Source organism: Myxine glutinosa, chromosome 11, assembly GCF_964187855.1.
Source record: "Myxine glutinosa chromosome 11, kmMyxGlut1.1, whole genome shotgun sequence".
NCBI classification, from domain to species: Eukaryota; Metazoa; Chordata; class Myxini; order Myxiniformes; family Myxinidae; genus Myxine; species Myxine glutinosa.
In genome coordinates this window covers 1,024,382-1,037,393 of record NC_136271.1, presented here as the reverse complement: position 1 = coordinate 1,037,393, position 13,012 = coordinate 1,024,382, and the positions used below count along the sequence as shown (strand labels likewise).

General features: G+C 40.8%; 1 protein-coding gene across 2 annotated transcripts in view; it reads right to left on the bottom strand.

Annotated features, from left to right (window-relative positions):
• Positions 1 to 870: 870 nt before the first annotated feature.
• LOC137436346 (fibulin-5) overlaps positions 871 to 13,012 on the bottom strand; it is a 158,577-nt gene continuing 146,435 nt past the window's right edge. For both annotated transcript variants that reach the window (XM_068130036.2, XM_068130038.2), the window contains one exon: positions 871 to 2,208. In XM_068130036.2, coding sequence (XP_067986137.2) covers positions 2,047 to 2,208 — 162 coding nt within the window. In that variant the 3' untranslated portion in view covers positions 871 to 2,046. The remainder of the gene's footprint in view (positions 2,209 to 13,012) is intronic.

The following is a 13,012-nucleotide window of genomic DNA, read 5'->3' as shown; positions in this document are numbered from 1 at the left end:
TCTCCCACCTGTGGAACCAACTTCCACATTCTCTTCAATCTCTTTCTTCCCTCCAGGTTTTCAAGATAGCTGTTCACCACCATCTCAGGTCATCCCCTATCCAAAACAATGATCTTTTACACCCTCGTTAATCCCCCTCTCACACTGTTCTCTCCTCCTTCCAAATTTCCAGTTTTCCCTCCTGAGAGTTTCCTTCTGTATCTGTATCTATCTTGTCCACTCCATGCATCCTCACCTGCCCCCCATTCCTCCCCACACCCAATGTTTATCTGCCTCCCTCTGTCTTGATGTTCGGCTCTGCTGTTGCTTTTGTCTTGTTGCATCCTGATCCGTTGAGTGTACTCATGGCATTCAGTACACTCGTCAATTTCAGTGTATGCATGACGTTCAGTGTACTCATGACGTTCAGTGTACGCATGACATTCAGTGGACTCATGACATTCAGTGGACTCATGACATTCAGTGTATGCATGATGTTCAGTGGACGCATGACGTTCAGTGGACGCATGACGTTCAGTGGATGCATGACGTTCAGTGGACGCATGACGTTCAGTGGACGCATGACATTCAGTGGACTCATGACGTTCAGTGTACTCATGACATTCAGTGTACTCATGACGTTCAGTGTACTCATGACGTTGTGTACGCATGACGTTCAGTATATTCATGACGTTCAGTGTACTCACGACTTTCAGTGTACTCATGACGTTCAGTGTACTCATGACGTTCACTGTACATATGACGTTCAGTGTACTCATTGCATTCAGTGTACTCATGACGTTCAGTGTACTCATGACGAGCCTCGACTATGTATACAAAAATAAATAAATGTGTGCATAATACTTGGTAAAGAGTGGGAGGCAATGAGTGTGGAGTCCGAGAGTTTATTTTATTGGCTGTATGATAATAACACAAAACAACATGGGATGGTTGGTATTTTGTAGTAGCACAGTGTAATAAGGGCCTTTTGGACGACTTCCGCTGGATATCGAGTCTCGTCCTGATTTTCTTGGGAGTTTACGTTGAAAGTTCACCATCGCTTTTATACATCAGAACACCATGTGTCCAGGATGACAATTAGGTAGCTGCACTGGCAAATGAGAGCTGTTGGTGTAGCTGCCAATTGTCATGTAACATATGTAACATGTTCACGCAAGTTTCAGTTTTGTTTTTTCAAGGCAATATCGTTTTATCATCCACTGCTGTGCTTGTGTTCAGGTTATCTACCTATTGCATTTAAAGGTGTGGTTGTGGTGAAAAACAAAATTAAGAAAGGGAATGGGGGAATGTAGGGGAGGGAGAGGTAGAAGGGTTTGGAAGTAGGATTGAGATTAAGGGAAATGATATGGGATGGAGATAGTAGACAATTGGGGGAGGAATCAGAGGATATACCATAATGGATACATATAAGGTCGACGTATTTCGCCTCTTTTGCGTCGCCCTTCACTTCACTCTCCTAGTCATAGCAATCATGGCGGCGTAGTTAGCAGCAGAATCATGAGTAAAGTGTTTTTTAAGTATGATTAGCTACTTTGCTTTTCCACATATAAGTTATAGTGTTGTAAAAGTAAATTATTGATTGTGATATTCAGTGTTTTGCAGAAAATTGCTCATCAGACGGCAGGCTTTTGAACACTTAAACCAAATAACAGCTCTACCTTTACAGGTACGGTACAAAAGTACGTCTTCAACAGAGAGACCATTAAATGGTGAGCGAATGAATTCACTTCAAGTGTCAAAAATGATAGTCTCTTCCCCTATGGTGGATTGTTGTTGTTTGATCAACTGGACATCAATTTGACATTTAAGACAGTATAGTCAGACATCCCCTGTCCTGAAGATTTGCAATCAAGTGGTTTACTGAATTGTACACACAAATCATCGACAAATTGGTTAATAAGCATAAGTGCTTTGAGGATCAGTTTGAGATAATGCTGAATTTTAGGGTAAACAAAAGTGTGAGTAAAAAAAGAGAAGGAAGAGCCATTGTGATTAAGGCTTTGTGCCCCCCTCGCACACCCCCATTTGCAGTGGTTGCTCCTCGTTTCAGCGCACACCCTCTGAGACAAAGACGTGCAGACGCAGTAGAGAGGAGCTGTGGAAGTGGAATGCTCGGTGCACAGAAATCACCTCGAGGTCGAGCACCAGTTCCTGTGGCCCATGCAGTGTCCGAATGAGCGATAGCATTGCTGTGTAGTCATTCACTTGCTGCGGTTTGGGTGAGCGGGACGGGACGCAGAGACACGAATGTAAAGAAGAGCGACATTTTCCTCAACAATTCGGTTCAGTCTCACTTTATGCTACAAATCAAACAGCATCTACTGAGGTATTTGAGTATTATTTGTTGTTGTTTGTATTCATATCATAAACAAAATACTGCCCAGGTTATCACTTATGGCAAAGTTCAACAACTTCCAGGATTAGCTGCACAGAGTTCCAGCACATGTGATTGCGTTCATTTCTGCACATGGAAGCCGCACACATTTACGCAAACAAACCTATGTGTTCATAATAAAACAAGACCGGAAGTCGAATAGTGGCGTAGCCGGGCTTGTAAAATATTATAAATCACAAACACGTATGATTAGCTTTTTCAACAGTCGCTAATGCTGTTTATAACATTGAACAAAGAAATTTGGAGGAATCCCGACATCCCTGAGGTAAGTTTTACTCACAGAACTGAGGGAAGATCTACTGTAATCTATATACCCCACAAGGGCTTGGGTAAATAACATGACCCTGCAGCTAAAGTGGCGTTTTTCGTAGCGGCCTTTTGAAACCCAGCAATTAAGGCTTTGTTTTCAAAACCACCAATGAAACCCACTTTTCCTGCTGTTTAACACGAAACTGAAAGGGAGGAAGACTGGGGAGTGCTCATTTACCAAGCAGTTAGCTAGCGCTTGCCAAGCCAGCCATTCCTTAACGGTTTTGAATGGAGTTCTTGCTCGAATGCTTCAACCAAATGGCGATCTCTCCACAAGAACCTTGGTAAATGAACACACCCAATGTTCTTGAGACCAGACAATAGATCGACTGTAATCTATATACCCCAACGAGGAATGACCCTTCCTGCTTGGTGTTACGATTAGATTTATTATAGTATTAACGTTACGTTATTATTTCGAAAATATTACGATCAAAAAACCGAGGCTAATTCCTTACTTCCGCAGTTGTTCCGTACCGTACACCGCTTATCATTGATTCATGAACTATACACCACTTATCATTGATTGATGAACTATACACTGCTTATCATTGATTCATGATCTATACACCGCTATACACCGCTTATCTGTCCGTCCGTTCGAAGGTACCGCAAAAACGGCTGAACCGATCGCAACGATATTTTGGGTGGGTAATCCTGGGATCTCGTGGAGTAAAAGAGGGTATATTGTTTTTCCAATTTCAGCTTTGGCCTCCAGCATTTTCAGGTTTGGATTCCCGCATAATGTTATTTTCCCGGGTGCCGCACAAACGGCTGCACCGATTGCTGCATGGCTGCACCGATCGGACTCGGTGACCTCGGACAAAGACCTTTTATAAGGACATGGGTTGATTCCCTGCTTGAAAGATGCCAACCCCCTCCCCGCCATCACGGTCGTCTCTCCAACTCACAATCCCACGAGATATGCGGAAAGGATGACCCAAAACCAATTATTTTCTTTTTGATTCCTATATATAAACATCATTAAAAGTAAATAATGACCTCGGCCAAAGTTCAAACGACGTGAGTTTAATCTCTACATGAGAGAATTCCACATAGCTATTTGGGCGGTGTATACGCTAACAGATCGCTGTCTCCATCGATCTTGCCAAGGCCGTAACACCTATCGGCTCAAAATCCTTTTAACTGTTGACTTGGTAGTTTTTACGATGAAGGAAACATTAACAATGTTGTTAAAAGTTAATTTTTTTAATACTAATGCTATTTAATTTGTGATTGGAGTTATGCTGTTTGGAATGAAAAGAAAAGAGTTATCGAGTTCAAGCAAATGACGGCATGCCGTGATGGTTTCTACTTTCTAAACGTGAACTTCGCGGATCGCCATATGCAGATTCACCACGGACCCACGATCGAAGTTTCTATACGTGAACGTACCTGATTGTTTGTGAACGGGTACGTTTTTCATGGAGGTCCTTCACAAACTTGCTGTCCATGTCTGACGTGCGACTGAGGGTGCTACAGGAATGTGGAATTTATTGGTTTCATGGTTTTGCATTCGCCGTATCTGCATTGCCTGTTTGCTTCTGGCCTCCCACCCGTGCGTAGCACGGGTATCTCACTAGTAATTGAAATAAGACGCATAATTTGAAATACTTTGATTAATTGATTGAATATTAAATTTTTGTTATGTTATATATTAAACCATTTTTAAGTCAGTGTAGGTTATTTAATACAAATATTTAGATATTGTCCCGGGATTCCCCTCGGTGAAGACCAGAAAATCACGGATAGCAATCGAGCATTAATGGATGCGTTCAGTTCAATAGCAGATTTCACTATATAAGCGCGGGAGGAAGAAAGAAGAAGAAGAGGCTGAAGCTTTCCTGTCGGTCCCGCACACGGCAGCTCCGATCCTGCAAATTAACTCATGAGAAACGGATTTAGAATGTAAAGGGAAAAATAATGAAAGGATTTATTTACAATGGAATGCCAGGACAAAGAAAACATGACAAACTAAACTCCTAAATTGGGATCCGTCACACCAGAATTAAACACAGACACAGGAATAAAATAACACGGAAAGGAATGGTGTGTGATTTATTGCACTTAGCTCTACCAGCTCGGGGTCTCTTCAGGAACAGTGTCGGCTCCAAACTCGCCCGGTGCGTTGGCGGTAACCGCCCGGCCGTTGGCGCGAAAACAGGCCTCGCACGCCCCCGTTCACGAGGCCTTGCTGCTCTCCAGCGGCCAGCCACATGTCGTTTCTGCCTGCCAAACTCGGCCTACTCACAATTCCCAGCAAGGTCTTGGCACACCGTTGCCCACACCAAGGTCCAGAACGTGAAGATAGGGGGGAGAATCGTTGGCGCACACTCGTGGGCAGGCACCAGAGCAAACAGAAGGTCCAGGGCAAGAGAGAGGAGAGCTCAAAATGTCGATCTACTCCACTTTTAACGTTCCCTCGTGACGTCATCTGCCCCTCTCCACCAATGCCCGCAGGCCACCACCACTGTGTTTCGCTCTCCACCTATCACACGCAGTTCGCCCTTTGACGTCATCGGCATGCCCCGCCAATCAGCGTGATGCCCCTACGCGCCGTTCTCTTCACCAATCAGTCAGCCGCTTCTTGCCTTGTTATTTCATTGGCCATGCTCTTCCAATTGGTCAACTCCCACCCAATAGCGAGTCTTTCTGGGCGTGGCTCCCAGCCTGCCTGTGCAATGTGTGTTCAACCAGGCAAGGTAATTAGTGGTAGTGTTTGATCTGGGTTTCCGGTTAGTTTTTGCTGTCATTTATTAATTAGTGTACTAATGGGCCTGACTAATGTATATGTGCAGTGCCCTAAGGGATATTGGATAAATCACAAGGTCTCACGAACAGAGGAATTAACATAATCCCTACACTAGTTAACATGCTCCATTCCTTGTAATCGGGACAAATATACAAGCTTAATCCGAACACACGGTCTAACAGAACTTATTACATCAAGAATCCCTATCACGATAATCGGAGCACACTACCTATACAGATCTACTTGACTCTATATATCACTCTACCCCACCAACATAACAATATTTTGAATGTATAAATATTGACATTCATGACCGAAGCATTTCAACCTTTTAAATGAATTTCTTCTGTTGTTATTGATTCACCAATGCAAATAGATAATTGATTTATTTTTCTGTCTGTATAATGTATTTGTTACTATGTGAAATTATTTATATTGTAAACTTGACATTATTAGTCCTTGGAATACAGTCATGTACATTTTTTCTTTTTTCTTTTATTCCAATAAAACCAAATTGATTAAAAAAAAAAAAGTCTTATGGTGATATTTACTGTATTATTATTACGAAAACGATACTACTGAAACGATACACTATGTATGAAGAAACCTGGGCTAATTTGTCCAAAGCAGCCTAAAGGTGAGGCATGAAGGCATGAAGCTTAAGGCCGATACGTACCATATTGTTGCAAGAGCCGTAACGCCGATGCTTTCGATATTTGATGATCATTTTAACAATCGGTTTGTTTGTGTTTCACACTGAATGAAAAACGTTAAGGTAGAGAATGGTGATTGTAACATATGACAGGTTTGACGATATGTTCGGCCTGAACGAAATTGGAATCAAAATGCCAGAGTGTGGAGAGTCAGCTGCCGTACCGCCATAATGACATCAGACGTAATCACATCACCCTGTCATGTGACCAGATCCTCAGCCCTGATTGGTATACATTGAGGGGGCATACATACATACGGATGGACAAACACTGTTCGAGATGGCTTTGCCCTATGGGCTATGCCGTAAAAATTGTTAATACGCAACTTTCAAAATGATGCAATCCATCCCAGAATGAAAGGTGCGCATGCCCAGAAACCCCTAGCAACAGCGGTGATCAGGGCATGGAATGCATATCATGCATGCCAGATAAGGGTCATTACCTACAATGGCTCACAAAAGTCTCAAAATTAGCCAACATACTTGTTTGTTTCCACATTGACAAGAGAAACTAGAACGCCACTCAGTAGAGCGCATAGTCCCGCCATGGTTCAAGTTGGAATAGTACGATTTCACAAAAGTTTGAGGGAGTAGTTCAGTGACGACACAATACAAGACAACACAAGACAGACACTGCACAGACATATATATATATATATATATATATATATATATATATATATATATATATATATATAATATATAGGATATATAGAAGATAATGTTAAAAAAACAACAAGGCAATTTCACTTACATTTTCGGATTCAGCATTCAATTCTATATAAGTGAGTGTATTTTGAGGCATGTGTGACTTCAGATAAAATTGTAAGCCAGGAAAACGTTCGTTTCATTCCTTCGGGATACAACATGTATTAAAACTGGCCCAAACGTGAAAACAAAACTCGCTCATTTTAAGTCGTACAAGCTAATGCGACCACTCATTCTTCTGGGAAGAATCCCGTGCACATGCTGGTCACACTTATAACTCACCTAAGTCTTTATAAGTTCATCAAATACTGACACCGCGATTGACATTCGCTGAGGTAAATGTTGATGTATCTGAGGTATTTAAAAAAAAAACAAAAGAAAACTTTTAAAGCATTATATGTATCAATCGATACATTTTATGAAATGGGGAAACCTAATACACACTTTGGTGGTATTAAAATGACAGAATATGTCTCTATTAGAAAAAAAAAGAAGAACATTGAAGACGACGCTGCTAAAACAATACACCGCTCTAACGCATAACCACGAGTTTAAACTACATTTACAACAAATATGAAAACTATTTTCATATCACAATGTTAAATATAGAATATATAGAATATAATGTTAAAAAAAAAATGAGCCCGATCTTCCAATGGTAAAAAATCCTTCAAAAGATTCCTGGATCCGTAATAATATCCCGAGCTTCACCAAAAACTAAACAATTCTTCCTTATCCCAAGGGCAATCATCCCACCAACTTTCATCCAAATCCGTTCAGAACTTTTCCAGATATCTTGTTCACAAACACACACACGGACGGACACAATCGAATGCATTACTCCCTGGCGGGAGTAACTAGAAAGAGCAATCAGAGATTGCAGACCGTCGCCAGGAGGTGTTTTCAGTGGCTTTTAAGGCTTTTGTGGTAACAAATATGGCGGCCAAACCACGTGACCGATGCAGTCATTATTATTATTTTCTCCACCAATTATCCCTAGAAGATGCTCAAGAGATTTCATCTTGATCGGATGAAGTTTTGTACTTGTTGAATTATGATGTCATAATGGAGGCACCTATGACATCCTCATTAACATATTTTATTCCCCATGGAGGGTTCTTTACAATGAGCCATGTCTCAATTTTTTCTATGCAGTGCTTTCGGACATAGAGGTGCAAAGCTTTTCGGTTTTTCCAAGATGGCGCCCATACCACGTGACCTATGACGTCATAATTATCGTTAAAAATTATACGCGTGTAGTTGCACTTATGGTGAAAATTTCCCGTCAATCAGACCAACGGTTGCAGAGAAAATCATATTTATTCTGTGCGGACAAACAAACAGACAAACGGACTCAAATGCAATACACCTCTCCTTAGGCGAAGGTAATTATACTAGATGTTTGCATCTATTGGGAGAGGCTCCATTCGTGTGTGTGTGTGTGTGAGTGTGTGTGTGTGTATGTGTGTGTGTGTGTGTGTGTGTGTGTGTTATATCCACTGCCGTTGCTCACTTGTATTAACAGGAAATGGTACGAACCCGCCAGCTTTCATCCACAGATGTTTCTTGTATATCTACTATGGAAAAGAGCCGTTTGAGTGACTGTCTGTCTGTCTGTGTGTCGCCATTTTTCTCAATTACGGCTGAACGGATCTACGTCAAACTTTCAGATGTTCATCAGTGATGGATTGGGAGTGTTTTAGGCCAAAAAAAAAAAAAAGAATTAAAAACTGAATAATATGTCCGTTTTTTTCGATTTAAAAAAAAATCGCTCTATCGTGCCTAAGCCTTTTTGAATAATGACAGTTATATACAAGTGCACATTCGCAAAGATAAATACAAAACAATCACCAGACATTTAAACACAAATAATAAAACAATTCCGGAAGCGGTCAAAGTTGGTGGTAAGGCTTCTTCTTCTTCCTGAATGCAATCATACTTAACTGAAACGTGATCAACGGTACATTCACCAGCATATAGTCAACGAAAAGGTAAAATGATGATTTGACATTTGTGATGGATTCTGATTTGGATGTATTTGCTTTTTCATTATATTTGCCCTCATTTCAAATATGTTAATGTTTCGTTTTTGCTTGAGCAACGCTGGGCACCTTTGACCTTTTGACCTCAAAATAGTTGGTTTCCCAATTCAGTGAGGCACTATACAAATGCTGTTCAATTTTAAAGTAAATTGGACGAAAATTGACGGATTTTCAGATGAAAATTTCTTTTGAAAATTTGACCTTGAGTTGACCTTTGATCTTTTGACCTAAAAAAATAGTTGGTTTCCCAATTCAGTGAGGCAATACACAAATGCTATTCAATTTTCAAGTCAATGGGATTTAAAATGGCGATTTTAGAAATTTGACCTCCAGATGACCTTTGACCTTTGACCTCAAAATCAAGAGACTTCTCAATTGGGACGACCTATACAACTTGGTGAAGTTTCGTGATGATTGGTATAGAATTGTGACCTGTAGGCCGGTGAAAACAAACAAAAAGACAGACAAACAGACAAATAGACAGAACCACAACTGCAACCGAACAATATACTTGAAAAATCTTCGATTTTGCAAGTAACAAGAAAGAAAACAAGAAAACAAACAAGAAAGAAAACAAGTACAGATACATTCAAACAAGTACAGCTTCCTAGCTCAAAGGATGGCTGAGATATCGCCCGGACAAACAAGAAAACAAGAAAACAAGAAAACAAGTAAAGATACATTCAAAGTACACCGCCCCCATGCCAAATAATTAAATATCCCACAGCGCGGCATTGCCAGGGCGCCTCCGGCACCCGGCAATACCGCAGTGCAGCTCATAGAGAGTGCATTGGGAGGGAGAGGTATACAATAATTGATTGATTAATTGTATAATTAAAATCAATAAAAGATTATCATAAAATATTTTCTTAATCAATTGGCTAATAGCATAACTAAACCACTTGTGCTTCATCTGAAGATGTATCTTTTAGAAATTTAATTAAATAAGTCATTATTAAAAAATTAAATAATTAATTGATTAATCAATAAATTATTAATAAATGAAATGATTAATCAACAAATAAAAAATATCCTTTATGGCCACATCACCTGGTCACTGTCATGTCCAAATATTAGCTTCCTAGCTCAAAAGGTGGCTGAGATATTGCCCAGGTGAGAAAGAAAATAAGTAAATGATTAATAATGAAAATAAATAAATAATAATCATAAAAAAATTAAATAGTTAATCAATTGGCTAATAGAACACATAAACCACCACCATTTCATCAGAATCTGTAACTTAAAAAAAAGAAGGTCATTAATCGAATAATTAAATAATTAATGGGTTAATTATTTAATTGATTCATCAATAAATCAAAAATAGCCTTTGCAGCCAAATCACTTGGTCATTGGCATGTCCAAATATCAGCTTCCTAACTCAAAGGTGCCTGAGATAATGGCCAGAAGAGAAAGGAAATATATAAGTACTTAATTCATCGCTAAAAATTAAATAACTCATCAATTAATTGATTAATCAAAAAACAAAAAATACTGTTTTTGACAAAGGACTTGCTCACTGTTGTGCCGAAATTTCTGCTTCCTAGCTCAAAGGATGGCTGAGATATCGCCGGACAAACAAGAAAGAAAACAAACAAGAAAGCAAGAAACCAGAGTGAAAACTGAGTACTCCCTTTCAGCGTGCGTCATTGCCGAGCCCCCTTTGGTGCCCGGCAACGACGTTATGCAGCGCCTGGAGATGGCATAGGAAAGGAGCGGTGTACAACAACCAGAGTGAAAACTGTGTGCTCCCTTTCAGCGTGCGTCACTGCCGAGCCCCCTTCGGTGCCCGTCAATGACGATATGCAGCGCCTGGAGATGGCATAGGAAAGGAGCGGTGTACAACAACCAGAGTGAAAACTGTGTGCTCCCTTTCAGCGTACGTCACTGCCGAGCCCCCTTCGGTGCCCGTCAATGACGAATATGCAGTGCCTGGAGATGGCATAGGAAAGGAGCGGTGTACAACAACCAGAGTGAAAACTGAGTGCTCCCTTTCAGCGAGCGTCACTGCAGAGCCCCCTTCGGTGCCCGTCAATGACGAATATGCAGCGCCTGGAGATGGCATAGGAAAGAAGCAGTGTACAACAACCAGAGTGAAAACTGAGTACTCCCTTTCAGCGTGCGTCACTGCCGAGCCCCCTTCCGTGCCCGGCAATGACGTTATGCAGCGCCTGGAGATGGCAAAGGAAAGGTGCGGTGTACAACAAGAAAACAACAGGAGTGAAAACTGAGTACTCCCATTCAGCGCGCTTCATTGCCGAGCCTCCTTCGGTGCCCGGCAATGACGTTATGCAGCGCCTGGAGATGGCATGGGAAAGGAGCGGTGTGCAATGCTCACCACTGGGAAGGCAAAGTCAAACAACCCAATGTAATTCAATTGAGGGTACATTACATAGCCAAATGTCTGCCACAGTTGGTGCTGTCCACGCTTGGATAAATTAAAATTGGCGATTTTATTTGTCGTATGAACTTTGTTGTTTTCCTTCATTGGCCTTTCTGGAAAATTCTCAAAATGCTGTTCATGTGCATCTGCTTTATGCACTTTGATTCTGCAAATAAAGTGGGAACATATCCGTTCATGGCGGGCGTAACGTGGGTGAAATTTCCGCGACATCAGACCATGTGTTATGTTATTTGGAACATAACACATGGTATTTTGCACCATAACACATGGTATTTTGGTACATAACACTTGGTATTTTGGTACATAGCACATGGTATTTTGGCACCATAACACATGGTATTTTGGTACATAACACATATTATGTTGGCACCATAACACATGGTATTTCGCACCATAACACATGGTATTTTGGTACATAACACATGTTATGTTGGCACCACAACACATGGTATTTTGGCACCATAACACATGGTATTTTGGTACATAACACTTGGTATTTTGGTGCATTGTACATGGTATTTTGCACCATAACACATGGTAATTGGCACCATAACACATGGTATTCTGGCACCATAACACATGGTATTTCGGTACATAACACATGGTATTTTGCACCATAACATGGTGTTTAGGCACCATAACACATGGTATTTTGCACCATAACATGGTATTTAGGCACCATAACACATGGTATTTTGCACCATAACATGGTATTTAGACACCATAACACATGGTATTTTGGCACCATAACACATGGCATTTTGGTACATAACACTTGGTATTTTGGTACATAGCACATGGTATTTTGGTACATAGCACATGGCATTTTGGTACATAACACTTGGTATTTTGGTACATAGCACATGGTATTTTGGTCCATAGCACTTGGTATTTTGGTACATAGCACATGGTATTTTGGTACATAGCACATGGTATTTTGGTACATAGCACATGGCATTTTGGTACATAACACTTGGTATTTTGGTACATAGCACATGGCATTTTGGTACATAACACTTGGTATTTTGGTACATAGCACATGGTATTTTGGTACATAGCACATGGTATTTTGGTACATAGCACTTGGTATTTTGGTACATAGCACATGGTATATTTGAGGAGTCGGTGGAAGACACAAAGACCACCAACCTGCCTGCGGTGAGAGAGAGAGAGAGATAGGCCCTCAGAATCAGCTTCATCGCGGGAGATTTCAATGATTCTGAAAGCTTTGGTTTCAACAGCGTGAAGCCGAGCCAGGTGTGAGGCAGGAGTACCAGCCCAGAGGGGGGAACAGTATTCCATTGAGCTGCGGATGAAAGCCTTGTATGTGGTGAGGATTTAGATATAATTTATTTATTGTATTTATTTATTTATTGTATATTTATTGTTTTATTTATTGTATTGATTTTGTGGCGAGGATTTATTCCGTATGTGGTATTTTTTACACGGTATAAAAGACCGGAGTGAAAGGGGTAGATGGTATAAAACAAATTGACACAACAAGGAATTTCAGGAACGAAGTCGGAGATTGAAAGATGTGGATTTGGGGTGTATTAAAGACTGTTGGTGTTTCCCCCCTCTTTATGCTGTTCCTTTTGTTCTGTGGTCTCCTGATATGTCCACTCGTCCACAAGTCTTGACTTTGTATACAAAAAAGTCGAGGCTCTGGGAAGAGCGAAAGCACAGAAGGTGG